General features: G+C 42.8%; 2 protein-coding genes and 1 non-coding gene across 3 annotated transcripts; 1 reads left to right on the top strand and 2 right to left on the bottom strand.

Annotated features, from left to right (window-relative positions):
• The first annotated feature begins 4,818 nt into the window (after positions 1-4,818).
• LOC124698543 lies at positions 4,819-7,684 on the top strand. The gene is made up of 12 exons (XM_047231031.1): positions 4,819-4,896; positions 5,226-5,438; positions 5,574-5,657; positions 5,742-5,797; positions 5,879-6,014; positions 6,162-6,258; positions 6,358-6,424; positions 6,540-6,638; positions 6,754-6,843; positions 6,928-7,082; positions 7,170-7,277; positions 7,443-7,684. Exons 2-12 carry the CDS (start codon positions 5,228-5,230, stop codon positions 7,609-7,611), a joined length of 1,272 nt encoding a protein of 423 aa, XP_047086987.1. The 5' UTR covers positions 4,819-4,896; positions 5,226-5,227; the 3' UTR covers positions 7,612-7,684.
• Positions 7,685-13,459: 5,775 nt separating this feature from the next.
• LOC124702619 (metacaspase-1-like) lies at positions 13,460-15,288 on the bottom strand. The gene is made up of 4 exons (XM_047234783.1): positions 14,635-15,288; positions 14,204-14,534; positions 13,803-14,118; positions 13,460-13,720 (listed from the first exon to the last, which is right to left on the bottom strand). Exons 1-4 carry the CDS (start codon positions 15,044-15,046, stop codon positions 13,661-13,663), a joined length of 1,119 nt encoding a protein of 372 aa, XP_047090739.1. The 5' UTR covers positions 15,047-15,288; the 3' UTR covers positions 13,460-13,660.
• Positions 15,289-15,534: 246 nt separating this feature from the next.
• TRNAM-CAU lies at positions 15,535-15,621 on the bottom strand. The gene is given in 2 exon segments: positions 15,535-15,570; positions 15,584-15,621. It is a non-coding gene; the product is annotated as a tRNA-Met (tRNA).
• Positions 15,622-24,061: the final 8,440 nt, after the last annotated feature.

Genomic DNA, 24,061 nt, shown 5'->3' with positions numbered 1-24,061 from the left:
CTTATGCAATTTCCCTAGGAAAATACCATGATGCTCATGATGCACAAATTACCCTAATTAGGTTTAGAAAAAAAAGGGATGTTACACCCATCCAGATCGAGTCGCGCAGAGGAAACTCCGCCGCAGCCGATACATAAGGGCAGGAGTTGGGTTGTTGAAGGGATCAACCGCACGTACGGTGTGGCCCGATTAATGAGGAGACCTCGTCACTTCGGCTGCCAATTTTTCGAGACTTACACGGTCTGATTAACCAGAACTCCCCTAGCTCGATCAGGGGAGTAGCAACCCAACAATGATTAGTTGGCCCATTTAGAGCGATTCCACGAAGTGAACCAGGTTTGTGGCCATGCGGGAAGGATGAGATGACGTAAGGCAATCTGAACCATTCAAGTGCATGATCGGACGGTTCAGAACATAAAATTGCTATGGTGGCTCCTAGGTCGTTCCATTATATTGTTAACTAATGTCATCATTTACTTTGATACCAACACTCCCCTGACTAAAAAATATGATCAATCCACTAGCAACACTTAGGATCAAAACCTTTCATACGCATTACTTGTTTCAAAAAACGGCCACTTAATCTTATCATATACTTTTTCGAAACCAATTTTCTGTAACACACCGTCCATTTTCTTCCTACCAAGTTCATAGATAATCTCATGAAGAATAATGATACCTTCAAAAATATTCCTACCAGGCAAGAACGTGGTTTGTGTTGGTCTAATTACAACATGTGCCACCTTGGTAACTCTATTTATACCTACTTTGTTAAAAAATTAAATCTTATGTTTAGAAAACAAATCGGTCTATATTGTTGGATTTGAATTGCATTCTCCTTCTTAGGACGAAGAATGATCACTAATTAAGATGAAATAATGATTGATGTCTCGTTGAAAACTCTAAAACAAATCCATAACATCTATTTTTATGACTTCCCCTAAAAAGAATCCTAAAAAACATCAGATCTTGGTACCATGATGCTCATGATGCACAAATTACCCTAATTAGGTTTAGAAAAAAAGGGATGTTACACCCATCCAGATCGAGTCGCGCAGAGGAGACTCCGCCGCAGCCGATACATAAGGGCAGGAGTTGGGTTGTTGAAGGGATCGCCCGCACGTACGGTGTGGCCCGATTAATGAGGAGACCTCGTCGTTTCGGCTGCCAATTTTTCCACGAGGCCGACGACGCGGATTCTAAAAGGTCTCTAAGCCCATACGATACTGACACGGTCTGATTAACCAGAACTCCCCTAGCTCGATCAGGGGAGTAGCAGCCCAACAATGATTAGTTGGCCCATTTAGAGCGATTCCACGAAGCGAACCAGGTCTGTGGCCCTGCGGGAAGGATGAGATGACGTGGAGGCAATCTGAACCATTCAAGTGCATGATCGGATGGTTCAGAACATAAAATTGCTATGGTGGCTCCTAGGTCGTTCCATTATATTGTTAACTAATTACAGCCTCAAACACCTTCTTATCCTCAAAGTCGGATGCAAGAATACAATTTTCCTCTACGGAAATTTGTGGGATATAATGGACTTCGGACTCAACCATCGAGAAGAGATTCTGAATCGGAGCCCCAATGACCGTCCCCTCTTCTTGTTCAAGTTGGAAGATTTTTTTCCTACGATGATTTACATTTGCAGTTAAGTGAAATATTTAGTGTTATTGCCTCCTTCCCGAATATGCTTTACTTGAGCTCATTGTGCCCCTTTAGACTCTTCGTATCGGCACAACTTGTCCACTTTCTTATTGGCATCCCTCATCGCCTCCCTCTCAGAGGCAGTGAGTGGACCATTTTTAGCTTTGAGATCAAGATTATCAATTACCTTAAGCAAACATTGTTTCACCTTTTTTTATATAACCGCTACTTTCATTCTTAGCCCAAACCTAAGCAAATTATGCAGATGGCGGATATTATTCTGCCATCTCTCTATTGGAGTATTTCCATAGCTTATAGCATCCCACTCTTGAGCCACCATATTATACAAACGGTCATGTTGAAGCTAAGATAGTTCAAAAGAAAACATAAGCTTTATTTCCTAGGTGAGCTTGGTCATGTGAATCCAAAAGCAAATGCGTGTGATCTGACGCCGATCTTGATACAACTCTATTGCTTATTAGAGGAAAATTTTGTTCACACAATACACTAGCAAGAATTTTGTGATGCTTTTCGTATGCGGGAGTTTGTCTTATATTGTCCCAAGTAAATTGTCTTCTTGAGAGAACTAATTCTCGTAAGTCAAAACTTTCAATAATTGCGTTAAAAATAAATGACCATCAAGTATCAAAATTATCATTGTTCTTCTCTTCCTACGGACAAGTAATGTTAAAAATCTCCGCAAACTAACATAGGACGGACATCATCATCAAAAAGCGAACAAACTCAGCCATAAACTCACCTTTTTGAACATTCTGGGCTGCACCATATATACTACAACAAGAGACCACTCAAAATTATAGGCCTTTGAAGAGAGATGAAACTTAACACATCTATCTCCAGCAACAAAAGAATTAACCAAAATAGCTTGCGAATGAGCCCCACCAGCATAGCCCTCGGATCTTCCAATAGGGGAAAGGCAGTACCAAACATATTCCAAATCAACTGACAAATTTTGAAGGAAAGGTACTGAAAATTGTCTTTCCCTGTTTCTATAACAATAAAGAAATCCAGCTTACGTTCCCTAATTGTCTCTTGAACTACTAAATGCTTTGTCAGATCCTTAAAACCATTACTATTTCAAAAACTACCCTTCATTATATCATTTTTTTAATTTTGCCTAGCACTAGTTCTTCTAGCAATGGGTAACTCAATTGTCTTATCTTATACGCTTGTTTTTTCTTTGATACGGTGAGTGCATGGTTCTTATGACCTACCGAGCCTTGTTGCTCCTTATCTTGTAGAATTTGTCAAGGGTTCAAGGCACATAATCCCGACAACTTGACTCGAACAGAAGTGGGTTATAGTCTACTCAATGCCTCCGGAAGGTGGATGGGATCGCCACCTCCAGCCTATGGTGGGGAACCGCCTCGTATGTCCGGTTATGTAATAATATCTGCCTTGTACATAATTCAACAAGCCGTGGGTCCAAAGGATATGCCACATATTCGTCACCTCACTACATACTACAAAGAAAGCATGGGAAGCTCTCACTGATTTGTTTATTGTCAATGCAAGTATGCAAAGTAACAACTTTGCCATGGTGCATCTCATGGAGATGATGGGTGTACAAAGAGGAAGTACATTCCACCTTCTTGCCTTATTAAGAACAAAAGATAAAAAAAATCAAAGGAATATACAACTTTCTTCAAGTGTCCTCCAATGATATCGTTCAAGAATCAAAGCTTTGAAAGTTGCTAAGAAGATTGCGAGGATGCTCGTGCTTAGGTTTTAGGAATGCACAAGGGAGGACAAAAGCTAGCTTTGAAGGCCAAGGTTTAGGATTAAAAGGTTAAGATGATGCATAGAGGGGGTGAATAGGATTTTTAAAAGCAATTACAAATTTATCTGGTAAGAATGCAGAACTAAACTGACTTTTATTTTACAATCACAAAAACTAAATAAACTAGGATCAAGTAAGTTCACCAACAACTAGAGCTAAGCAAGATAGGGTAAAGATATATATCACAAGTAATAAGCAAGATATAATTACTTCAAGCACAATGACTATCACAAGGAAGTAAACTCGGGTATAGAGATAACCGAAGCAAGCGGAGACGAAGATGTATTCTTGTGTTCCCGCACATGAAGAGAGATACGTTACGTTAGAGAGATGTAGGTTACCAAGAAGGTATCCCGAACGCCACAAAGGCTCGCCTTATTCTCCAAGCCAATTCCACAAAGGACAAAAGCTTTTCCCTTATGGCTAGCTTTTCCTCCATTCCAGAGATCACAAGCTTCACAACCACTTCACAAACTCCATGAAGGAGATGTCCGTGCCTCTTCACAGTCTTCCACAAAGAGGTCAATGGAGCACCAATCGCCAAGCCAACTAGGAGGTCACCCTCCAATAGTAAGAAAATCGCGGTTTCTCACTTGAATAAATCGTAATGGAAATCTCAACACTATTCAAGGATGCAAAGCAAGAACACCAAATGTGTTCAAATGCTTCACGTTCAAACCCCGCCAAAGTAAAAAAAAAAAGTGCTAGAGAGAAACTAAAGGAAGAAAAATAGAGAAAATCAACAAATAACTCCAATCCCAAGAGTTCCCCTCACTTAGATAATTGATTGGTGGAGATTGCAGATCTACATATCCTCTTTCAAATCTCTCAAGAAGATACAAAAATTAGAAGGAGGAAAGAAGAAGCAACTTTTGAGGTTCAATAATGAAGTGGAGAGATCAAAAAATTGGTTGACCTTACCTCCTTATGGAGGAAAAAAAGGCTATTTATGGTTCAAGGGTGAAAAACTAGACGTTTTTTTCATATAGCAACAGCACCGATTCCAATTTTATTAGTAGAGAAAAGAAGAGATATTTATTGGAGCTAGCCGCTACGTTTCCAAATATAATATTTGGAGCAGTTAACTGCGCACGTTCCCATGCACGACGGTGAGCATAGTTTAGCTGTCTGACTGGCTCCCCAGACCCCAGTACAGCCTCCACCACTTGTGCGCCATGTGATCTCCTCGTCCTCCTCCTCGGTATTTCCACGCCAAAGATATCTCCGATCTGCACAAATGCTATGTTGCTGCCATTGGCCGTTCGGGTCTCCTCCGCGTAAGCGTCCTCTGTTCGCTTTCCCGTTTGTTTCGCCAACTATAAAGCTGAGTCCTATGATGGGTAAACCCTTTTGTACCGGTGTGCAGGCAGGGTCAAAGGCTTCTTCTCTCCTGCCTGGGCGCCCCCAACCTGCTTGCCTGCCTGGCCGCCTCCGGCCTTGCCCACATTGTAAGTCTAGGGGTGAGGATCATCGATTTGGTCGAGTATTGATAGTTCTTGTAGTATGCATCATGTGACCATCTTATATTGCTTTTGCATCTGCTCAATCTGTGGTTTCAGAGATCTAGAAACTGCTGATTGAAAATCAGATGCTCCATTTCATTACTAACTAGCTGATCCTTTCCTGATGCATGCTAGTATTTGACCCAGAGCTCGCTCATAGTTTCCAATTTTTGATCCACATACTCACGCGGCGCATCTACATTCTTGTTCTGACAAAACGTGTCTATGATACTGATGATATGCACTGGGAAATTTTCTGATCCAAATTAACACAGAAATGGGGTGCGGTCCGTCGATCCCCAACAAGCTGGGCGGGAAGGGCCGGAAGCGCCGGAGCGTCATACAGGAGGTCGCCGTCTTCCTTCCGACCATCCGCGTTCCGGTGGCCATCGACATCGTCCATCCGCTCAGGGGACTGGTTTCCAAGGAGCTGCTCGACCGTCTCGCCACGCTCCGTTCCAACGTCGTCCTGCTGGCTGAAGATATCTGTATGTTGATCACTACTTCTGTTGTGTTTCCTGGTTACACATCACTTTGGTTTTACTTGACTAGTGATGGGTGAGTCGTAAACTTGTAACTCATAAGAATACCTCTCATGTCCTTTTGTTGATCTTCTAATGCAGATCATGGGGATATGGCGGCTATATCTGAATTAGAACGCGCCCTGGGGGAGTATCTGCCGGTCGTTCTCGGCTTAACAGCGAAAGGTCTGAACTTTTATAGCCTGTCCCTTCTGTGTAATTTTCAAGACTATGCAATAGATAGTACTCAACTGTTATTGCTTTTGCTAGAGAGCCGTCTTGAAGCATCTGTACAATTCAGTTGGAGGACCTTGGATGATGACCAGGTAATTAAGAGTATATCGTTCTTGCCACTATAATCCCGCTTGTGGTGATTTTCTTATTGGTTGATCAAGTGCTGAATCTAGGAGTGTTGTCTCGCGAGCGCGTGGTATGAAGTTCTTTCTGTTATCCACATGATGGCGATGCTGGCATTGTTTGAGGCAAACCTGAAACTCATTCCGAGGAACGGGCAGTATGGAATTGAAAAGAAGGTCTCAGAAGGTCAGTTCGATGAATATACTTTCAACTCAAGGAGATTACATCACTTTTGGAATATTCATTGGGTTACATAGTTAGACCACACTGAAATGTGTTTCTGTGTGTTCAACTCAGAGTTAAATTAATGAAATGATGCATTTTATGTTTTAGATTCAAAGAAAGATGTCGTCGACTCATTGCTCCGGGCATCAGGATGCTTAGACTACTCTGTGCATCGCTTACTTGTTCAGATACCTGTACAAATCAAGTACGTACCCACCCCTGAGATGCAAAAACCCATTTAAAAAATATCAACTTGTACTACCTGCCAGATAAGTACTCACTTCAGCTCACCTTTTTATTACAGGAAGAGTTTTCCTAGTTATCTGCAGGAAGGTATGCTTGAGGCCATCTCAATTCAGGCATTGGCTCAGGTAGTGTAAACATAAAACTCCACTTGATATATTCTTCAGAATGTCAAGCCAAATTTTCTTGTGGTGTATGATTATACAAAATAAACCCGTATACTGTATCTACTCTTAAAACCAGTGTGTAGAAATACAGCTTGGATTGGCTTCTGAATGTGATAAGGCAACATTGTCGGTAAAGAGACGGCTAGCATGTGAGCAAGTCAGCTATTTTTCACAGGTCCGCAGTTCTTGACTAATCACATCTCACATAGTACAAGTCATCAGCATCGTTTACCATTCGTAATGAACTTGTTTTCGTACTAGCTTGCTCCCTGATCTCTCCCTTTCCTCAGGCTCACTATTGTCTGTCGGGATGCGACACAAGTGACTCGTACGGAAAGAAGCTTCTGCTGTTCCTTAAGTGGAAATGCATGGATGCTAAGGTTGGCCAAAAGAACCCCTAAATTCCTGAAGCTTGATAAATGCCTCACTAACGGTAGTACAACAATGTTGCATCTTGTCACCAGGCAGTGGCATATTACTACCATGCTCTAGTACTTGACAAAGGCAGCGAACCGAGCAACCATATGAGCGCAGTATGTTGCCTCTCTGCAGCTGATGACCTCCTTGCAGAGAGCAAGAGAGCTTGTCTGAGCTTTTGCCTGGCAAATCCTATCACAAGGTCTGAGATTACTGCAAGATAAATCATCAGTAATAAATCTAGTCATACACCTTATGACCTGACGCGTTCGTTTTCACTTGAATATAGGGTACCTCCTCCTTGGGGTATCATGAAAAACATGCACAAGAAAATTCCAGATGTTGCGTACAAGAAATTCCAAATTTATGGACATCTTTTTGAACAAGACAAGAATAGGTAATTTTACTTCTGGTATCAAGATGAACGCTAGATCTGAATATGATAAATTTCAAAGTTGTAAGCTTGTTCATTTGAAATCCTTTGGCTCAAGGACATGCATGACCAATCATTTTATGCATATTTTCTTACTCTGTCTGTGGCACCTCTTATTTCCTGCTGCAGTGCACTTCAATCCTTGCCTGATCTTCCGGAGTTTCCACTGTCTCTGAGACCTGAGGGGTACGAATTTCCATGCACTGATTCAAGCTGGGAGAATGTCGATTGCCAACCTCAGATTCAGAGCCTCAAGGAGCATTTGAAGGACGAGGAAGAAGAAGCGGAAGCAAAATGAGAGTTCAGGCTCCCGAATGCTTCCTTGTATTATATCCTTAAAACTGACGGGAGTTGCACAACTACTAGTTGAAACATGCATAAGGAAGAACCATCAAAAGATTTACTGTGTAAGTGAAAAGTATTTACCGTCTGTGTAATTCTTGGATGTTTAATAGAAGGGCCAATGATCAATAGAAAAGAAGAGTGTCCCTATATTCATCTGCTTGCTGGCACATCAGACATATGTGCATGTCATGATCAGGTAATTTTATTTTGCCAACTGAAGTGTAAAGCATCGAGACAGTAGTATACAATCCCCTAAGTATGCTCAGTAACCATGTGCATAGAAGTCAGAACTTAGTCTGCACTCGTAGCAATGCAGTACTTGGAAATTTGGACGGCCACTCCCTTCAGTGGACTCAGTTGAATAATGTAGTTCAGAAATCTTTGCTGCGGACTTGGGTGGAAGGTGTCTTACCCCGATGAGGACACACCGTGTGTGTTCACATAGGAGGTTTAAACAACAACCTCAAAAGGATTACAACGAAGGTTACAAGAAGATTTTCCAGATACCGACCCTTATCTATGGAAACGGTGCAATACATCTTGCTGTACGTGCAGTGGCGGAGTTCGAACATTTAGAACCATGGTGCCTAGAGGGTGCCTCAAAGATTTTAAAAAAAAATTGGAGGGTGCATATGTGGTGAAAACATGTCATTTTACAAAGATTTTTTTCTACCAAGGTCATGTGCACCCCCTAGCTTGTTGTAGATCTGCCACTGTGTACATACTAAGTTACAAACTAGCAGGCTAACACACCCTCTTATCTAAGTTGAGATTGTTCCTGAAAACTTTGAGTTGGGGAACTGTGAGTAGTTTAATTAGTAAATCCATCTGCAACTTGGTCACCTGCTAGAATAAACTTGATGTCAAAATTTTTTGAGCTACTCGTTCTTGAACAAATGATAATCAATTTCAATATGCTTAAGTCTAGCATGGAAACTGAATTAGCTGAAAGATAAGTTGCACAATGGGCGGATCTAGGCTATTGGCAAGGGGGCAGCTGCCCCCACTTAAATCTTTAATCTCTTTGTAAAGTCTAGTTAAAATAGAGCTTTGCCCCACTTAAAAAATATTTTTTCTTCAATACGCATATTCTTGCCCCCACTCAATTCCCATCTTGGCTCCGCCCCTGAGTTGCACCTATGTTATCACACCACAGTTGAGCTGCTGAAGGATGAGGAACCTTTAGTTCATCAAGAAGGGTTTGTACCCACATAACTTCAGCCGTGACATTGGTTGGAGACTTGTATTATTCCTATGTACTTGATATTTAGACTACGGCCTGTTTTCTTGCACTTCATGAAATGATATTTGGGCCAAGAAAGACAGCAAATGCACCTGTAGAATAGCCCATTCTGCATTCAAAAAGAAATTGGTATTCCTTGTTAACAGAAAAAGAAATATCTAGCCTGGTAAGGGTTAAGTATTGTAATGCACCAACAACGCTTTTCTACTTGGTAGCATTCTCTACATTAAGAGGAGAGCCTTCATGTGCAGGAAATTTTTCATTGGGTGACATGGTTGTATTTGTAGGTTTACAACATGTCAGACCTACTATTTGCAGCACATCCGAGGTATATTTTTCTTGTGTCAAAAACAATCAATCACAACACCGCCTCTCACATGTGACCCTCGGCGTCTACATATAGGCCTCTTGATTCCACATTTGAGTCTCTACACGCGTTGACTTGTCTTTCCCGTCGCACGTGAGTAGAGGTGTTGAACTGTATAAGTAGATTGCACTAGCCATTTTCATCACTTCGGACTTTTGGTTATATTGGCTGGTGCATGAAGCTTACAAACATCAGCAAGAACTTTTATGGCAAACATCTTTTGGAGATCTTGAAGAAGAGATGTTAAATAAGTACAAAGATAGAGATATTTTCTTTCGAATAAAAGAATAATGAAGTGATAGCTTGGAAGGCCAAAATCCAAGTGCTTGCAACTTTGTGATGAGTTTTGAGAACCGTGCTCTTGGGACTTGCTTCAGTCCATATAAAGCCTTGTCATATCTATAGATGCAATGATTTTTTTCCTTAACATCATACCTTGGTAGCTTCCTCATGATACGTTCTCTTCTAGAACACCATGAAAAAAACGTTTTCTTCACATCCATTTGTTGAAGACTCCACCCCTCGATACTGCAATAGATGGTAGATAATGAATAATAGCCTCCTTGATCACGGGACTAAAAGGCAGTGACATATTTTTGTTTGAAGCCTTTGGCAACTAGGCGATCATTGTATCTATATACGCTACCATCAGCCCTATGCTTAATTTTGTAAACCCACTTGCAGTCTATGATATTTTACCTGCTTGTTGTTGGGAAACTAGATGCTAAGTTCTATTTTATATAAGTGCTAGATACTATTCATCCTCGGCATTTCCCAATTTTTAATTTTTATGGCCTCTTCTAAATTATTAGGTTCTCCTGAAGTGAGATTTACAAACCCAACCACGTCTTCGTATTATCTAGGCTATATTTTACAATTTTGAAGCCTTGTATTCATACACTACACATGTCGTGTAGTCATACACTACAAATGTTGTGTAGTATGCGTACATGGCTCCTAGCGCAGCTCCTGATCAGTTTGGTGTCGTTGCGCTTGAATTAGCTTTGGTATCGCGCATATCCGCTCGGGGATCGATGTCCAATGCCTTATCTGATCTGATCCGGTCCGTGTTTCCACATGGTGAGGAGCTCGTTGATGTAGAATATCCCGTAGGGACGGTCGACACATGCAGGGGGAACCACCTGAGGAAACCTAGAACACGTTTGTGTGTTGTCAACCTCGTGTGACATCGCGGATTTATGACGTATGAGGCAATTTAGATGACGTGTTTTCTGCAGTTTGCAACGCGGTTTTGCTGATCTAGTCTGCGGTGAGACCCGCGTGACCATGGTTTTCCCTGTCATCGCCGTGATGTAGCCTAGGAATGAAATCACGTCCAAGATTCTGCATCATTTTTGAAAGATTGGGATATAATGACTAGAGGGTGAATAGGAGTTATCAAATACTAGTGCCAACTAGTAAGTGTGTACTTGACTAATACAGATGTGCAACACACGCCTCAACCAATATAAATTATAATAAAAATATCATTAAAACACAATTTTTCAGAGAAGGGCATGATATGCTTAACTACTTATAGCTACTCCCTACATTTTGAACTTAAAACCATTGATTCAATGCTATGTGTGAGAAGAACACCAGTGAGTTGCAGTATATAATGTACTGCATTATCATTAACACAAAATCACTAAACGTAGAACAGTGATGATTCAGAAATTGATTCATAAAGGACCTGAAATACTTCACCCGCATAGCTCTCTTTCTAGAAAGAAATAAACTTCTTGGTCCTCTACATTGTCAGAAGCTTTTCTTAGTTGCTCAATTTTTATTCATCATTTGTATAAATGATGGATTAGTGTGAGTTATATTTGTATAAATGATGGATTAATGTTAGTTTCCTAAAAGTTCCCCAACATCCATTTGGTGACGTATTCAAAGTTGTCAGAATTGTGATTCCGAATCCGATCGAAACCTCTACAGTAGAATTGTAAACCGTAGGATCTTAACTTTTGGACGTAAAGACTTAGATTCTACTTCTTAGAATCATGCAATCGTTTCACTTAATTTAGTTAGTAATCGCATAGTAAAATCAGGATTCTGACAAGCTTGCATTTTAGGTACGGACCAAGAAGTTTATCTCTTTCTAGAGAGAGAGCTACGTGTGTGAAGTATTTCAGGTCCTACTTGAGCAACTAAGAGAAGCTACTGACAAGCTTACATTTTAGATATTCAGATGTGCAAATTTGCAATGTACATCGGTTGTGTAGGTAGTGTTGAAATGTGAAAGATATTGGTTATAACGGAATTACCTGTTAAGTACAAATCCAGGTTATTTCGAACGGTGAAGAATTCTAGTATATCGAAGAACTATAGTGTTGATATTAATTCTGTTGGGTTTCATATCTAGTCTACCCCAATTTTCTTGGAACAAAAGGCTTTGATATGAATCAACATAATTTATTGTTGCCTTGGGTTCGAAAACTTAATTGCTATGGCAATTTTCAAAATAGTAACTTAATGAGTTATCAAACACTCCAGCAACAAGTTGCTGAGAACTATCACTTGTTCGGATTTGAGAGTGCAGATTTCATTTCTCCCAATTGGGAGAAACATTTTCACATAATTAGTTGGTAGGGTGAGTAGTTTGCGAGATTTCCCCGCAAAAAGGAGAGAGTATAGGTCGCCGGATTGACTTGATTGCAAAATGTTGGGTGTATTTCTTTTATAGCAAGCACGAGCCTAGCAATCAGTATGAATAGCTCAACATCCCTCTTGGCACCATAAAGTTCATCAACAAGATTCAGAGGGCCTTCCTTTGGTCCGCCAAACACTCCACCACCGGCGCTAAGTGCAAAGTAAATTGGGACACTGTTTGCCGCCCCAAGAAATTGGGTGGACTCGGAATTCTTCACATGAGCAAATTTTCCACGGCCCTCCGGCTACATTGGCCTTGGCTACAATGGAAAGACCCCAATAAAATTTGGGCGGGTTCCGGCAACCCTTGCACGAAAGAGGATATGGATATTTTCTACACCGCCACCAAAATCTCATTAGGAAATGGCAACAAAACACCGTTTTGGCAAGCTCCTTGGCTACATGGGAGGAGACCTATTGATGTGGCCCCACTTATCTTTGAGATCTCCAAACACAAAAATTGGGTGGTCTCCAAAGCCTTGCATGACAACTCTTGGATCTCAAAGATTGATCTTGAAAAGAGCTTCACCATCCACCACTTCAACCAATTCCTCGAGCTGTGGACGCTCTTGTCCACCGTTCAACTCAATGAGCTTGTAGATGACGATATCACTTGGAGACTTACCACCAATGGCCAATACTCCACCAAATCCGCATATGAGGTGCAATTCTTGGGTTTGATCAAGTCCTCTATCTATGCCACGGTTTGGGAAGCTTGGGCTCCACCTAAAACCAAGTTCTTTGCTTGGCTCGTCACACAAAATAGAGTTTGGACGGCCGACCGGTTGGCCAAGCGAGGTTGGCCTAATTGTGGGCTTTGCCCCCTTTGCAAGCAATGCGTTGAATCGGTTGCCCACCTTTTTGTGCACTGTCGATTCTCCAATCGGATATGGAACCTCACCGTGAGTTGGCTTGGGTTGGTTGGCGTCGACACCAACCTTTGGGCCGGTCTTACAATAAAAGAGTGGTGGATCAAGATGGCGGCCGGGGACCTTCCCAACCGCAAGGCTATGTCCTCTCTTGTTCTTCTCATAACTTGGGAAATATGGTGTGAGCGGAATGCAAGAGTCTTCCGTAACAAGCAAGCGCCCACACATGTCGTCTTCGATAGAATTAAGAGTGAGGCTAGACTATGGGTTTTAGCGGGTGCGAAGCGTTTGGGAGATTTAATTCCGGGAGAGTAATTCGTTTTGTTTAACCTTGTTTTGGCTATGTAAGCTTCTCAAACTTGCTAAACTTCTCCTTCATTAATAGATCCGGGCAAAGCTTTTGCCCCCGTTTCAAAAAAAAAAAAATGAGGTTACAGACCCCGTTCAATATCACAACTATAAAGTAAAGATTGAATTCACTCTTAATATAGTGTAGGGTATGTGTATATGTAATATGTTTTTTGAAAGGTTGGCTACATCAATTCTTCTAGCATACTCCCTCCGTTCCGTAATTTTAGTTTAAATTAGAACTAAAACCACGACAAAAGTTATGGAACTGACGGAGTATTTGCCTAAGGAGTTACACTGATAGTGTTACACGGTGATATTGTCAGACCGCGGAACATAATTTTTCCATCAGAATTCAAAATTTCAAATGACACAACACAATTACAGTGTGACTGTGTTCGTTGTATGGATCGCCTAATTGGTCACGCAATGTATGATTCAGTAATAATGGGACACATAGATCACAGGTATATAAGACGCCTATCAAGTGTGCCGCCAATGGGAACAGCTTCTGGTTTAACTACAAGAGAAACGGCTTCCTGTAGATGTCAAATGCTTCTGACGCGCATAGTTGAGGTTCCTGCAAAATCGTTCAATAGAAGTTAAGGATCGATGCTTGGCTTGCATGTTTGGGTTGTTGAATGGCGAGACTGATGGACTACCTGTGCGCAGCTGAAGGTGATGACCCGGCGGAAGAAGGAACCGATGGGCCCAGGGATGCCTGAGTCGCCGCCGTTGTCGCGGATGGTGGCCCGCATCGCGTTGAGCAGACGGCCGTAGGTTGTGCCCGGATCAGACTCCACCGCCTTGATGAAGCTGTACGTCATGGCGCCGGTCGAGGTGGAGCCGGCGAACGCCGTCGTGTCAGCCGAGGTCTGGCTGTCGCCGCAGCCGCTGAACGAGATCGCTAGGCCGCCGCTCGTGCCCTTCGGCGTATCGGGTTGACGGTTGTGGTTCTCCCACTGCCAGTATCCAGTTCTTCGCTCGCCGTAGAAAATCTCAATAAGTTTAATTCGTGCTAATTGGCCCGTACAGGAAGTTTGAAATAAGATGCTGTGCCTACCTGGATATGCGGCAGAGGTAGGGCAGGTCAAGGATGGTGCCGCTGTGGCAGGTGTCGACGATGGCATGGAGCTTGACGCCCGGTCCGAGGGGGCGGACAATGGTCTCGTTGATCTCGTCGTCGAGGATGACGCCGCGGTCCTCGAAGTCGAGCGGGCAGATGGCCTCGTCGTAGCCGTCGACCTCGTCGCCGTTGCTGTCCAGCTTCTGCATGCCGTGGCCGGAGAAGTGGAACACCAGGGAGTCGCCGGAGGTGCAACCCTCCACCAGCCACCGCATCGCCAGCCGGAGGTTATCCTTGTTCGGCACGCGGTACGGGTCCTTGTCCTCCTCTGTCCAGAGAATAGATAGATGATCGCAAAACGAACCACCAAAGTCGAGACGATCTACACGATCAGAATGAAAAGACTGGACGGGTGATTGTTTACTTACGTGTGAGGACGAGGATGCAGTCGGTTGGGAAGCCGAACCTCTCGCGGAGCAGGTAGGTCATGCAGTTGACGTCGTTGACGGTGCCCTTGAGCTCGTACTTGGTGTAGCTGTAGCTGATGCCGACGAGGAGCGCCCGCTTCTTGCCGCGGGCATGGGGGTAGCTGGCTGGCAGGCGGTACGGGTCGCCGACGCGCATGGACCCCGACGACGAGGGCGGCGGCTGCGACGGGGACCCGAAAGCGTTGAACAGGCCCTTGATGAAACCCACGGCCTGGTGCAGGCCGCCGTGGCGCTCCACGCGTGTCACGGCGTGGCAGAGAGCGCAGCGGACGGAGCGCGCGCCAGGCGGCACCGACAGGTACGCGCCGCAGCGGCTGCACCAGGTCGTCCGCGTCTGTCTCCCGCCCGCCATGGGTGAGAGGTCTGTGCTTGCCTCCAGCTCGGTGCCGTCGACGGCCGGTTCTTTTCGGGCGGCGTACTGTCAAAACCTGTGTAAGCCGAGCGGACGGACGGTGTGTGTAGCCGTGTACGGTCAGACTAGATAGGTTAGGCGGACATTCTGGAAGGTGTCGAAGATGAACTAGTATCAGTGTTCGTTCGAATCGAGAAGGAAGGAAGGTATATGTCGCGTTGGAGTAATGGAGTCTGGACAATGGCGATAATGTGATGCTTGGTGGATGACACGGTGATTGTACTGATGATGCTACCTTTCGGTTCGGCCGTGTCTACTTTATTCCGAGGAGCATTCGATGCTCTATTCGACATTTCGACGTGAGGGTAAGACAGAATCGTATTCATGTCCAAAGAGGACGGCCTGAAACTCGAGCATTGCAAAGGTCAGAAGACAAGGGAATGCATGCGAAAACGACACTGAAAAATGGAAAAGGGACAAAAAAAATATGGGGTGAGAGAGGCTCGAACTCTCGACCTCAGGATCACTCGCTTTAGCTATGAGACCTACGCGCTAGCCAACTGCGCCACCACCCCGTTTGCATTACATTTTCAAGTAAGCGTATTTAACCAATATGGTCGGCACGTAGCAAAATTCGTAATCGCTTGAGCCAGCTGTGCACAACCGAACTGAAACTGAAAACCGAACTGGAAAAAATCTAACCGTAACTAAATTAAGGTTTCTTTTATGAGTTTCTCCAACATGACCTATGATCCTACTATATGGTTTCATTGGTTCAAGGAATAGAAATGGAAGACATACGCCGCCATCTGTGGTGATTATATATATCATCACAACAAATTATGACCTTGTAAGACTTTATGTACTTTCTCTGTTTATAAAGGATTGTCTAACTTAATTTGTATATCTGAATTTTTTGGACCGTAGACATCCACTCTTTTACGAACAAACATAATAGTTGCTCTACTCCCCCCGTCTCATAAAACATATCTTAATTTTATCTAATTTTAAATGTACCTAGACATTATTTAACATCTACACTTTCTTAAATTTAAATAAAATTAAGACATGTTTTATAAGATAGAAGGAATATAAAAACAGATTGAAGAGTACGTAGTACAATAATTCTCCATTATTGAAAGTTTGAAACAATGTATTTAATGCAAGGACAATAATTGTTGGAGTGACACCGATCGACCAAAAATGGATGCCTCACACACTGCCCAGGACTTGGCACGTGGTTGCGATCTTTGGCCGTTCATATGGTCAAACAAATCTGGACCAAACCGTTTGGTACATGAAGATTCTGCACGGGGTCACTGGGAAGTTTTGGCTTGGTCTAGACCGTGAAGCAACTCGTGGGAACTTCCTAGTAATTCTTTTTTCGAAGAATACGAAGATCAGCTTGTGCTCCTCGGTAACGGCTGCGTGGAGCACGGGCCTCTCTCGCCCAGGAAGAACGCCGGAGCAACTAGCCTGGGCCGGCTTTGCGTACTACTGAACGCCCAGAGATACCCAACGCACACTGCTTCACCGAACAGAGCTAAATTCATGTGGTTGGAAAAAACATTTAAATGTACTCCCTCCCCTCCCACTAAAATTGTCTCAACTTTATCAAAATTTAAATATATGTAGACACTATCTAGTAGGTAGATATATCTAAATTTTGGTAAAAGTTGAGACACTTCTGATGGTACAGAGGGAGTAAAAAAGTTCTCCGTTTGTCATGTTATTTATTATCATCTGTGACATTAGCTTATTTTTTACACATGTCCTCCGTCTATAAATAAGTGGACATGCGGGATTTTCAAGATAGATTAGCAAAAGGAAAAAAAAATTGCATTGGGTTTGATTTCCGTACGATGAGAGAGAAACATTTTTTGCTAATTTAAAGTGCATTGAGAAAATAGAAGCACATTCTTTTATAGACAAAGTTTGAAGCTAGATGTCCACTTATTAGAAAACAGATGGGGTATGGAGTATGATGTATAATGTAGCGTGTGAGATGTGCATCTCAAGAATTAAGACAAGATTGCAATAAAATTATAAAGTTAGCTTGGAGCTTTGTAAGATCAAATTATGCAGCCAACACGCGCGCAATAAATACACCTCATTAGTTTGTTCCGAATATAAAAAAAAACGTTGAACACTATGAGACCAGCTTGCATGTCTAACGTGCGTGGACAGTATATAAAATTACACCGCACCCATCCTCTAGTGACAGGTCAACGCTAGATGGAGAAAGCTTATATGCCGTGCTACATAAATCTAAAAACAATTGTCTATCAAATTAATTACTCGATCCTCCACTGAGAAAATACTGTTAGGAGATGTATTGTTAGATTTTCCTTTTGAAAAAAGAATACTTCAAAGAAAATCCTAAACCTAAATTTTTTTAAACAATTAAAAAAATCTTGAAATGATCCTATAGGAAAATCTCACCTATATATAAGCCAAAAACAAACCTAATAGGTGATTTTTGAGCTTTGGCTTCTCGCTTTTATATTATTTAGGAGTTGTTTGATTGGGCTTATTTTTAGTGTTAGATTTTGGCTTATAGCCCACAAATTAAACAACCTAAATATAGGTACTTTGGCTTTAGCTTTTTTACCTTGACTGGATATAGGTACAAATTAGATTTTGGCTTATAGCCCACAAATTAAACAAACCTAAATAACATTTTGACATATGTGGCTTCTAAGCCAAAAGTCAGAGATAGGCCTAACCAAACACCACGTAAAAAAAGCCAAACGTCAAAGGAAAGGGCACCCATGTAGCTGTCTTTCTGGCTTGTAATCCAAAATTCAGAAGCCAAAAGTAAGGCTAACCAAACACGCCCTTTGTCTCTTGTATATCATTGTCTTGTTTCTTAGGATTCGTTGAAATGATAATAAGAATTCCTTATTTAACTAGTGCTTAACTACCAGTTAGTACGAAAAGGCTAGTTGATATATGATGTACGTATTTAAATACATATACAATATGAAAATGAAGGATTATTGTGTCATTTAATGTGGATTTCTTTTGGGTTTCTAGAACACCAAAATTGTACTATAGATGACATTGGACGGGGCACCGGAATTAAGCGGGAAATGAGTGAGCGAGAGAGGAATTACATTAATTATACTTCTTTAAAAAAATTACAACGTTTGAGGTCTTGTCAAGATTCTTTGAAATGTGGGGACGATAGATTTCGTAGAAACTAGATAGCCCAAGACTACGATCAAAAGGATTTCATAAAAAAATCTTTAGGACTCGGATTCTAAATATATGTTACAAATCTTATTACAATCCCAATAGACCCTTACTTCTCTCATGGTTCTCTTGGCTGCATGTTTAGGGCATCATTTGATTCACATGATATCAAAACGTGAGGATATGAAAAACATAGGATTGCAATGTCAAATCTATTTCAATCCTACAAGATTTTATCTATACTAAAGTTAATTGATTCCATCACAGAAGAAGCAAAACTTTCTTACTACATAGTTTTAAGTGAATGTTAGAGTTCCTACGGAATGTGGACCAAATGTCTCTTAGAAAAATCCCTACATAATTTAATCCTGCAAATCAAACAACCACTATAGAAAAAAAAATACAAAGGACTGGGATCCTCCAAAATTACTGTAAAAATTATTCGAATCAAAGAGGCCATTATTAAGTTTTACATGTTATATGTATGTCCTTCGATGCATTAGAACTTATGAAGTAACCCTTGAGGGCTCTTTGGACTGCAGGATTTTCATACAAATTTTGGAGGATTTAGATCCTATGGAAGCCCTTAAGATAATAGGGTTCGGGCTACCAAATTCCTATGTAATTCGTTTGTATGCCTTCCTGTTTCATAGGAATCTCAACATGAGTTCAAACTGAATATTAATTTTCTTGAGAAGTCTACTCTATATCTATCTGCTTTCTCTCATCAATCCTTCAAAATTCCTGTGTTTATTTCCTTTGCGCCATTCAAAGACACATGTTTAACAATTCAAGTGTTCTGAAATCTATAGGAATCCACCTCACGCGATATCTCAATCGCTCGTTTTCCTGTTTCTACTGTAAAATACTACTCCACTATAACCAAAGAAGCCCTCGAAACTGCTACAAAATCTCAGACAAAACAGCTAGTAGTCCTCCCCGTAAGAAATGGAGCGGTACGGTGGATGACCAGATCAAAGAGAAGACCTACAAGTACAACAACAGTTCCTGGAGCCGTCGCTGTCGAAATTTCACAGTTGTATATACTTCTCACCATGAGGGATGTAGAAAATTGACGCTTCTATATACTTTATCAGTTTATCACCATGAGGCTTTTAAATATTGTCAAACGAACGTGTTCAACATGTGCATGTAGCACCATCGCAGCAAGCCAACAAACCAAAAAAGAAACGAAAGAAAAGAAAAACATGTGCGGTAGTAGTAGTAAGTAGCAAAAGATTGACTGGTATTGTGTGCTTGTGCGTGGTGACATCCGCGCTGTAGCGGTCACCAGACGTCCAGACAGAAAACAATAGACTTAATTTGTTTTTTAGATCAGACTGCAGGTACGTACTTTAATTCAGGTTGCTATCACAAATTATGAATGTATGCATATGCTTGTGTGTAATAATAGAGTTGCCGGGAAGGCGTACCCCTGCTCCCGAACTTGCTTGCTAGCTATGATCGTAAACATGTGTGATCGGACAAACAGTAAAAATGAAGATGCGAGAGGACTGTCTTTACAGATGTCTGATAGCTATTACGCCTCCTTTATCAATTTTTCAACCACCTGTGGCTTTGGAAAAAAATTCAACCACTTTTTAGATAAAGGAGCAATAGCTCCAGCCTCTGCATCAATTGATGCACACGGCTCTTTATTAAATATCACGAAGTATCGAGTATGAGAACAAAAATAAAAAAAGAGAAATTACATTCAAGGATCCGACAAGGTTGCGACATGAATCAACCAACGGAAACAACGACACCTAAATAGGCTAGCCATACTCTATCCTATTATCGTGTCGCCACCCGATAGCTCGGTAATAGAAATCCCGCGTAACCATCAGCAGCTTGTTGCAGCCAATATCCATATCCTTGCGCTGATCCTCCGGTAGCAGGAAAGCCCATAACTGTATCCAATGCACAGCTCGATGAATAACCTGCAAAAAGTTAGTATTCTTCGGATTATTAAAAATCATATCATTTCTAGTATTCCATACTGTCCAGCATATAACAGAAATACCAATCCTAATTTTATTTTTATCTTTCTTCGGAACTCCATACAACCAGTTCCCAAACATATTATTGATACTCATTGGTGGCGGAATGTTATAAGCAAAGTAGATCATCCTCCAAATGATAGTAGTAAAAGGACAAAGAAGGAACAAATGCTCAACAGTTTCATTTGCATCACAGAAGCAACACTTTTGAGACCCTGTCCATCTACGTTTTGCCAAATTGTCCTTGGTAAGTAAAACCTTGTTATTAAGAAACCACATGAAAATCTTAATCTTTAAAGGAATTTTCAGTTTCCATAAATATTTGCGTAGAAATCTAGTATGTCCATTCATATAATCCAGATACATAGATTTAACTGTGAACAATCCCGAATCTGTAAGCTTCCATACAAACTTATCAGGTTCATCGGTAAGATTGATGGTAATTAATCGTTGACACAAATGCAACCACTCAGTATATTTGTGATCATTTAGGCCTCTTATGACCCATTTTAGTTAAGTATTTTGGGCTAGCTTGTTAGGCACTTTTTTTTACATGTAGTTGCGTATTTCTGACACATATTACCAGTGCATGTTCTACTGAAATATCCCATCTAAAAGACTTTAAACACAGTTAACCTATTTAGCATTTGCTTGTTTTTGCTAGATAGGACTGGAGTTTTGCATCGAGATGGTGCGAAAGACCGGAGGGCATCGTCGACAATCATGTCTAAACTTTCCTCGTCCATATGTTCCATGGTCATTGCCGTCCTGATATTTTTGAAACTTGGTTATCACCTCACACCTTGCTGGGTGGACACACATCAGAAAATGAGCGTCAAAAGCTTCTTAAAAGGATAATCTAGACAATTTTTAGGCAATGGGTAATTAGTATCACGAATACATAATTAGAAGGTAAAAAGTGGAATTCACTCCACCACCACCATGAGCGTTGATTGGTATGTCTGGGCTCAAAATGATTTGGCCGTTTTTGGCCTAGACAGGGTCAAAACTAGCTAACACACGTCATTTGGACTAGCTAGTGCTAAGGTTTCCGGAGCCTCTCGGAGACCCTTTAGGCCAAAAACAAAAAAGTTAAGTTATGCCATGTTAAATGGGATTCAAATGACTTAGTCATTTGTAGCTCAAACCTTGAACATACCTTTTCGACAAAGAGCACATATTCATATCGCAGAGATACCAATCAACAACGCATAATTATCCTAGCAGGTACGAATGCACACAGGCAAAAAAAATTACCAAAAAAAAGTTGTGCTACGGCGATCTAATCCTTGAAACAGCAGCCCTAACACCCCCAAGACAGCACCAGACGTCCAGCTTCTCCAAAAGCGACACCTTCAAGAAGGAAGCAGTGCACAAGCGCCGTCGTCGCTCGATCGAAGATCTTAGGTTTTCACCCTAAAGAAAGTCCTCACTCTTAAAACAATGTTTTCAGCAAGGACATTGCGAGACACAACAAATTAAGGCCAGACCTTGGATTTTCACCCTGAAAGGCAACACAAAGAACCTCTCATGTGTGGTCGTCCCCACTAGCATGCCGCTGCTCCAAGTCATAAATCAACCAAGCCAATTTCCCATCGCCGCCCAGACTCGAACCACCATCCTCGTCCTCAGACCTCGGCTTTTATGACATTCTCCGCCAGCACCATGGAACAAGAACATGCCCCATGATATTAAGAGCCAACACAGCTTCGAAGTGCTCCCTCTGAAACCAAACGGCCAGACAAAAAACATGGGTGCGCACGACCAAATCCCTTCCGAACCAGCAATCTCCAAGCATGATACGCCCAGCGGAGCTCACCGATGGAGCCTTCCGGAATACGACGCTTCGGCTAGGTCAATGAGGGAATGCATCCGGCATATCTTCATCTTGGTGCCTAGAAGGAACCCTAGGACCACTTCCTTTATTCAAGTAGAGCCAATCTTGGAGAAGACAATCCAGAGCTCTGTTTCACCAGCGTAGCCATGCTAACACCAGAACCCGCAACTCTCCTTGGATGGGCCCCTCCGGCCTAGATCTTGGCCGAAAAGCTCAGATCTTGACCAGTAGCCCAGATCCCCACAGAGCAGATCGAAGATGATCGCCTGAGTGGTTCACCGACGACTCATTGACACAACTCCACCTGTGAGCGCTGCCCACACTTGCGGTCTGGCCGCTCGCCCGGTACGCACCGTCAGACGACGACCAGCCTAGGCGGGCGCCCAGACCCATGGCTAGCTTCTCCGCCTGCATCCACCGAATCCGGAACAATCCACCACCACCGCCTGACCGAGAACTCCGCCCCGACCACCGCCCGCCACGACCTCGGACGAAGTCGACCCAGTCGCCCCTTCGAAGACGCCATAGTTCCTTTCCTCCCCAGCACCTTGGCATCGGGGACCGCCGCCACCGCGGCCCATGCTAGCGGCAGCGGCAGGGAGGACCACCGGTTGGGCTTCTGGCGGCAGTTAGGTTCGCCTCGGTGACGCCCTGGGGGACTGATGGCGTGTATTTCACACGTTCGTTGGGCAACCCCAAGAGGAAGGTATGATGCGCACAGCAGCAAGTTTTCCCTCAGAAAGAAACCAAGGTTTATCGAACCAGGAGGAGCCAAGAAGCACGTTGAAGGTTGATGGCGGCGGGATGTAGTGCGGCGCAACACCGGAGATTCCGGCGCCAACGTGGAACCCGCACAACACAACCAAAGTACTTTGCCCCAACGAAACAAGTGAGGTTGTCAATCTCACCGGCTTGCCGTAACAAAGGATTAACCGTATTGTGTGGAAGATGATTGTTTGCAGAGAAAACAGTAAAACAAGTATTGCAGACAGATTTGTATTTCAAGTATTAAAGAATGGACCGGGGTCCACAGCTCACTAGAGGTGTCTCTCCCATAAGATAAAAGCATGTTGGGTGAACAAATTACAGTCGGGCAATTGACAAATAGAGAGAGCATAACAATGCACTTACATGACATGATAAGTATAGTGAGATTTAATTGGGCATTACGACAAAGTACATAGACCGCCATCCAACTGCATCTATGCCTAAAAAGTCCACCTTCGAAGTTATCGTCCGAACCCCTCCAGCATTAAGTTGCTAAACAACGTACAATTGCATTAAGTATGGTGCGTAATGTAATCAACAACTACATCCTCGGACATAGCGCCAATGTTTTATCCCTAGTGGCAACAAGCACAACACAACCTTAGAACTTTCTCGTCATCGTCCTGGTGTCAATGCGAGCATGAACCCACTATCGAGCATAAGTACTCCCTCTTGGAGTTAAAAGTAAAAACTTGGCCGAGCCTCTACTAGAAACGGAGAGCATGCAAGATCATAAACAACACATGTATAATAACTTGATAATTAACATGACATAGTATTCTCTATCCATCGGATCCCGACAAACACAACATATAGAATTACGGATAGATGATCTTGATCATGTTAGGCAGCTCACAAGATCCGACAATGATAGCACAATGGGGAGAAGACAACCATCTAGCTACTGCTATGGACCCATAGTCCAGGGGTAGACTACTCACTCATCACTCCGGAGGCGACCATGGCGGCGTAGAGTCCTCCGGGAGATGATTCCCCTCTCCGGCAGGGTGCCGGAGGCGATCTCCTCGGATCCCCCGAGATGGGATCGGCGGCGACGGCGTCTCGCAAGGTTTTCCGTATCGTGGCTCTCGATACCGGGGGTTTCGTCACGGAGGCTATTTGTAGGCGGAAGGGTAGGTCAAGAGGCGGCACGGGGGCCCCACACCACGGGCCGCGCGGCCAAGGGGGGGCCGCGCCGCCCTATAGTGTGGCCCC

The sequence above is a fragment of the Lolium rigidum genome, chromosome 3, assembly GCF_022539505.1.
Source record: "Lolium rigidum isolate FL_2022 chromosome 3, APGP_CSIRO_Lrig_0.1, whole genome shotgun sequence".
NCBI lineage: Eukaryota > Viridiplantae > Streptophyta > Magnoliopsida > Poales > Poaceae > Lolium > Lolium rigidum.
Note: the sequence above shows the minus strand (reverse complement) of the source record. Positions and strands in the feature narration are given on the sequence as shown.

Bases quoted from the DNA above. Each gene is read 5' to 3' on its own strand.
- LOC124702619 (XM_047234783.1), bottom strand. From the start codon at position 15,046: ATGGCGGGCGGGAGACAGACGCGGACGACCTGGTGCAGCCGCTGCGGC. The intron at 14,535-14,634 runs GTAAGTAAACAA...TTCTCTGGACAG, and splicing joins CTGCATCCTCGTCCTCACAC to AGGAGGACAAGGACCCGTAC. The intron at 14,119-14,203 runs GTAGGCACAGCA...CGGCGAGCGAAG, and splicing joins TACCTCTGCCGCATATCCAG to AACTGGATACTGGCAGTGGG.
- LOC124698543 (XM_047231031.1), top strand. From the start codon at position 5,228: ATGGGGTGCGGTCCGTCGATCCCCAACAAGCTGGGCGGGAAGGGCCGG. The intron at 5,798-5,878 runs GTAATTAAGAGT...TGCTGAATCTAG, and splicing joins GGACCTTGGATGATGACCAG to GAGTGTTGTCTCGCGAGCGC. The intron at 6,259-6,357 runs GTACGTACCCAC...TTTTTATTACAG, and splicing joins CAGATACCTGTACAAATCAA to GAAGAGTTTTCCTAGTTATC.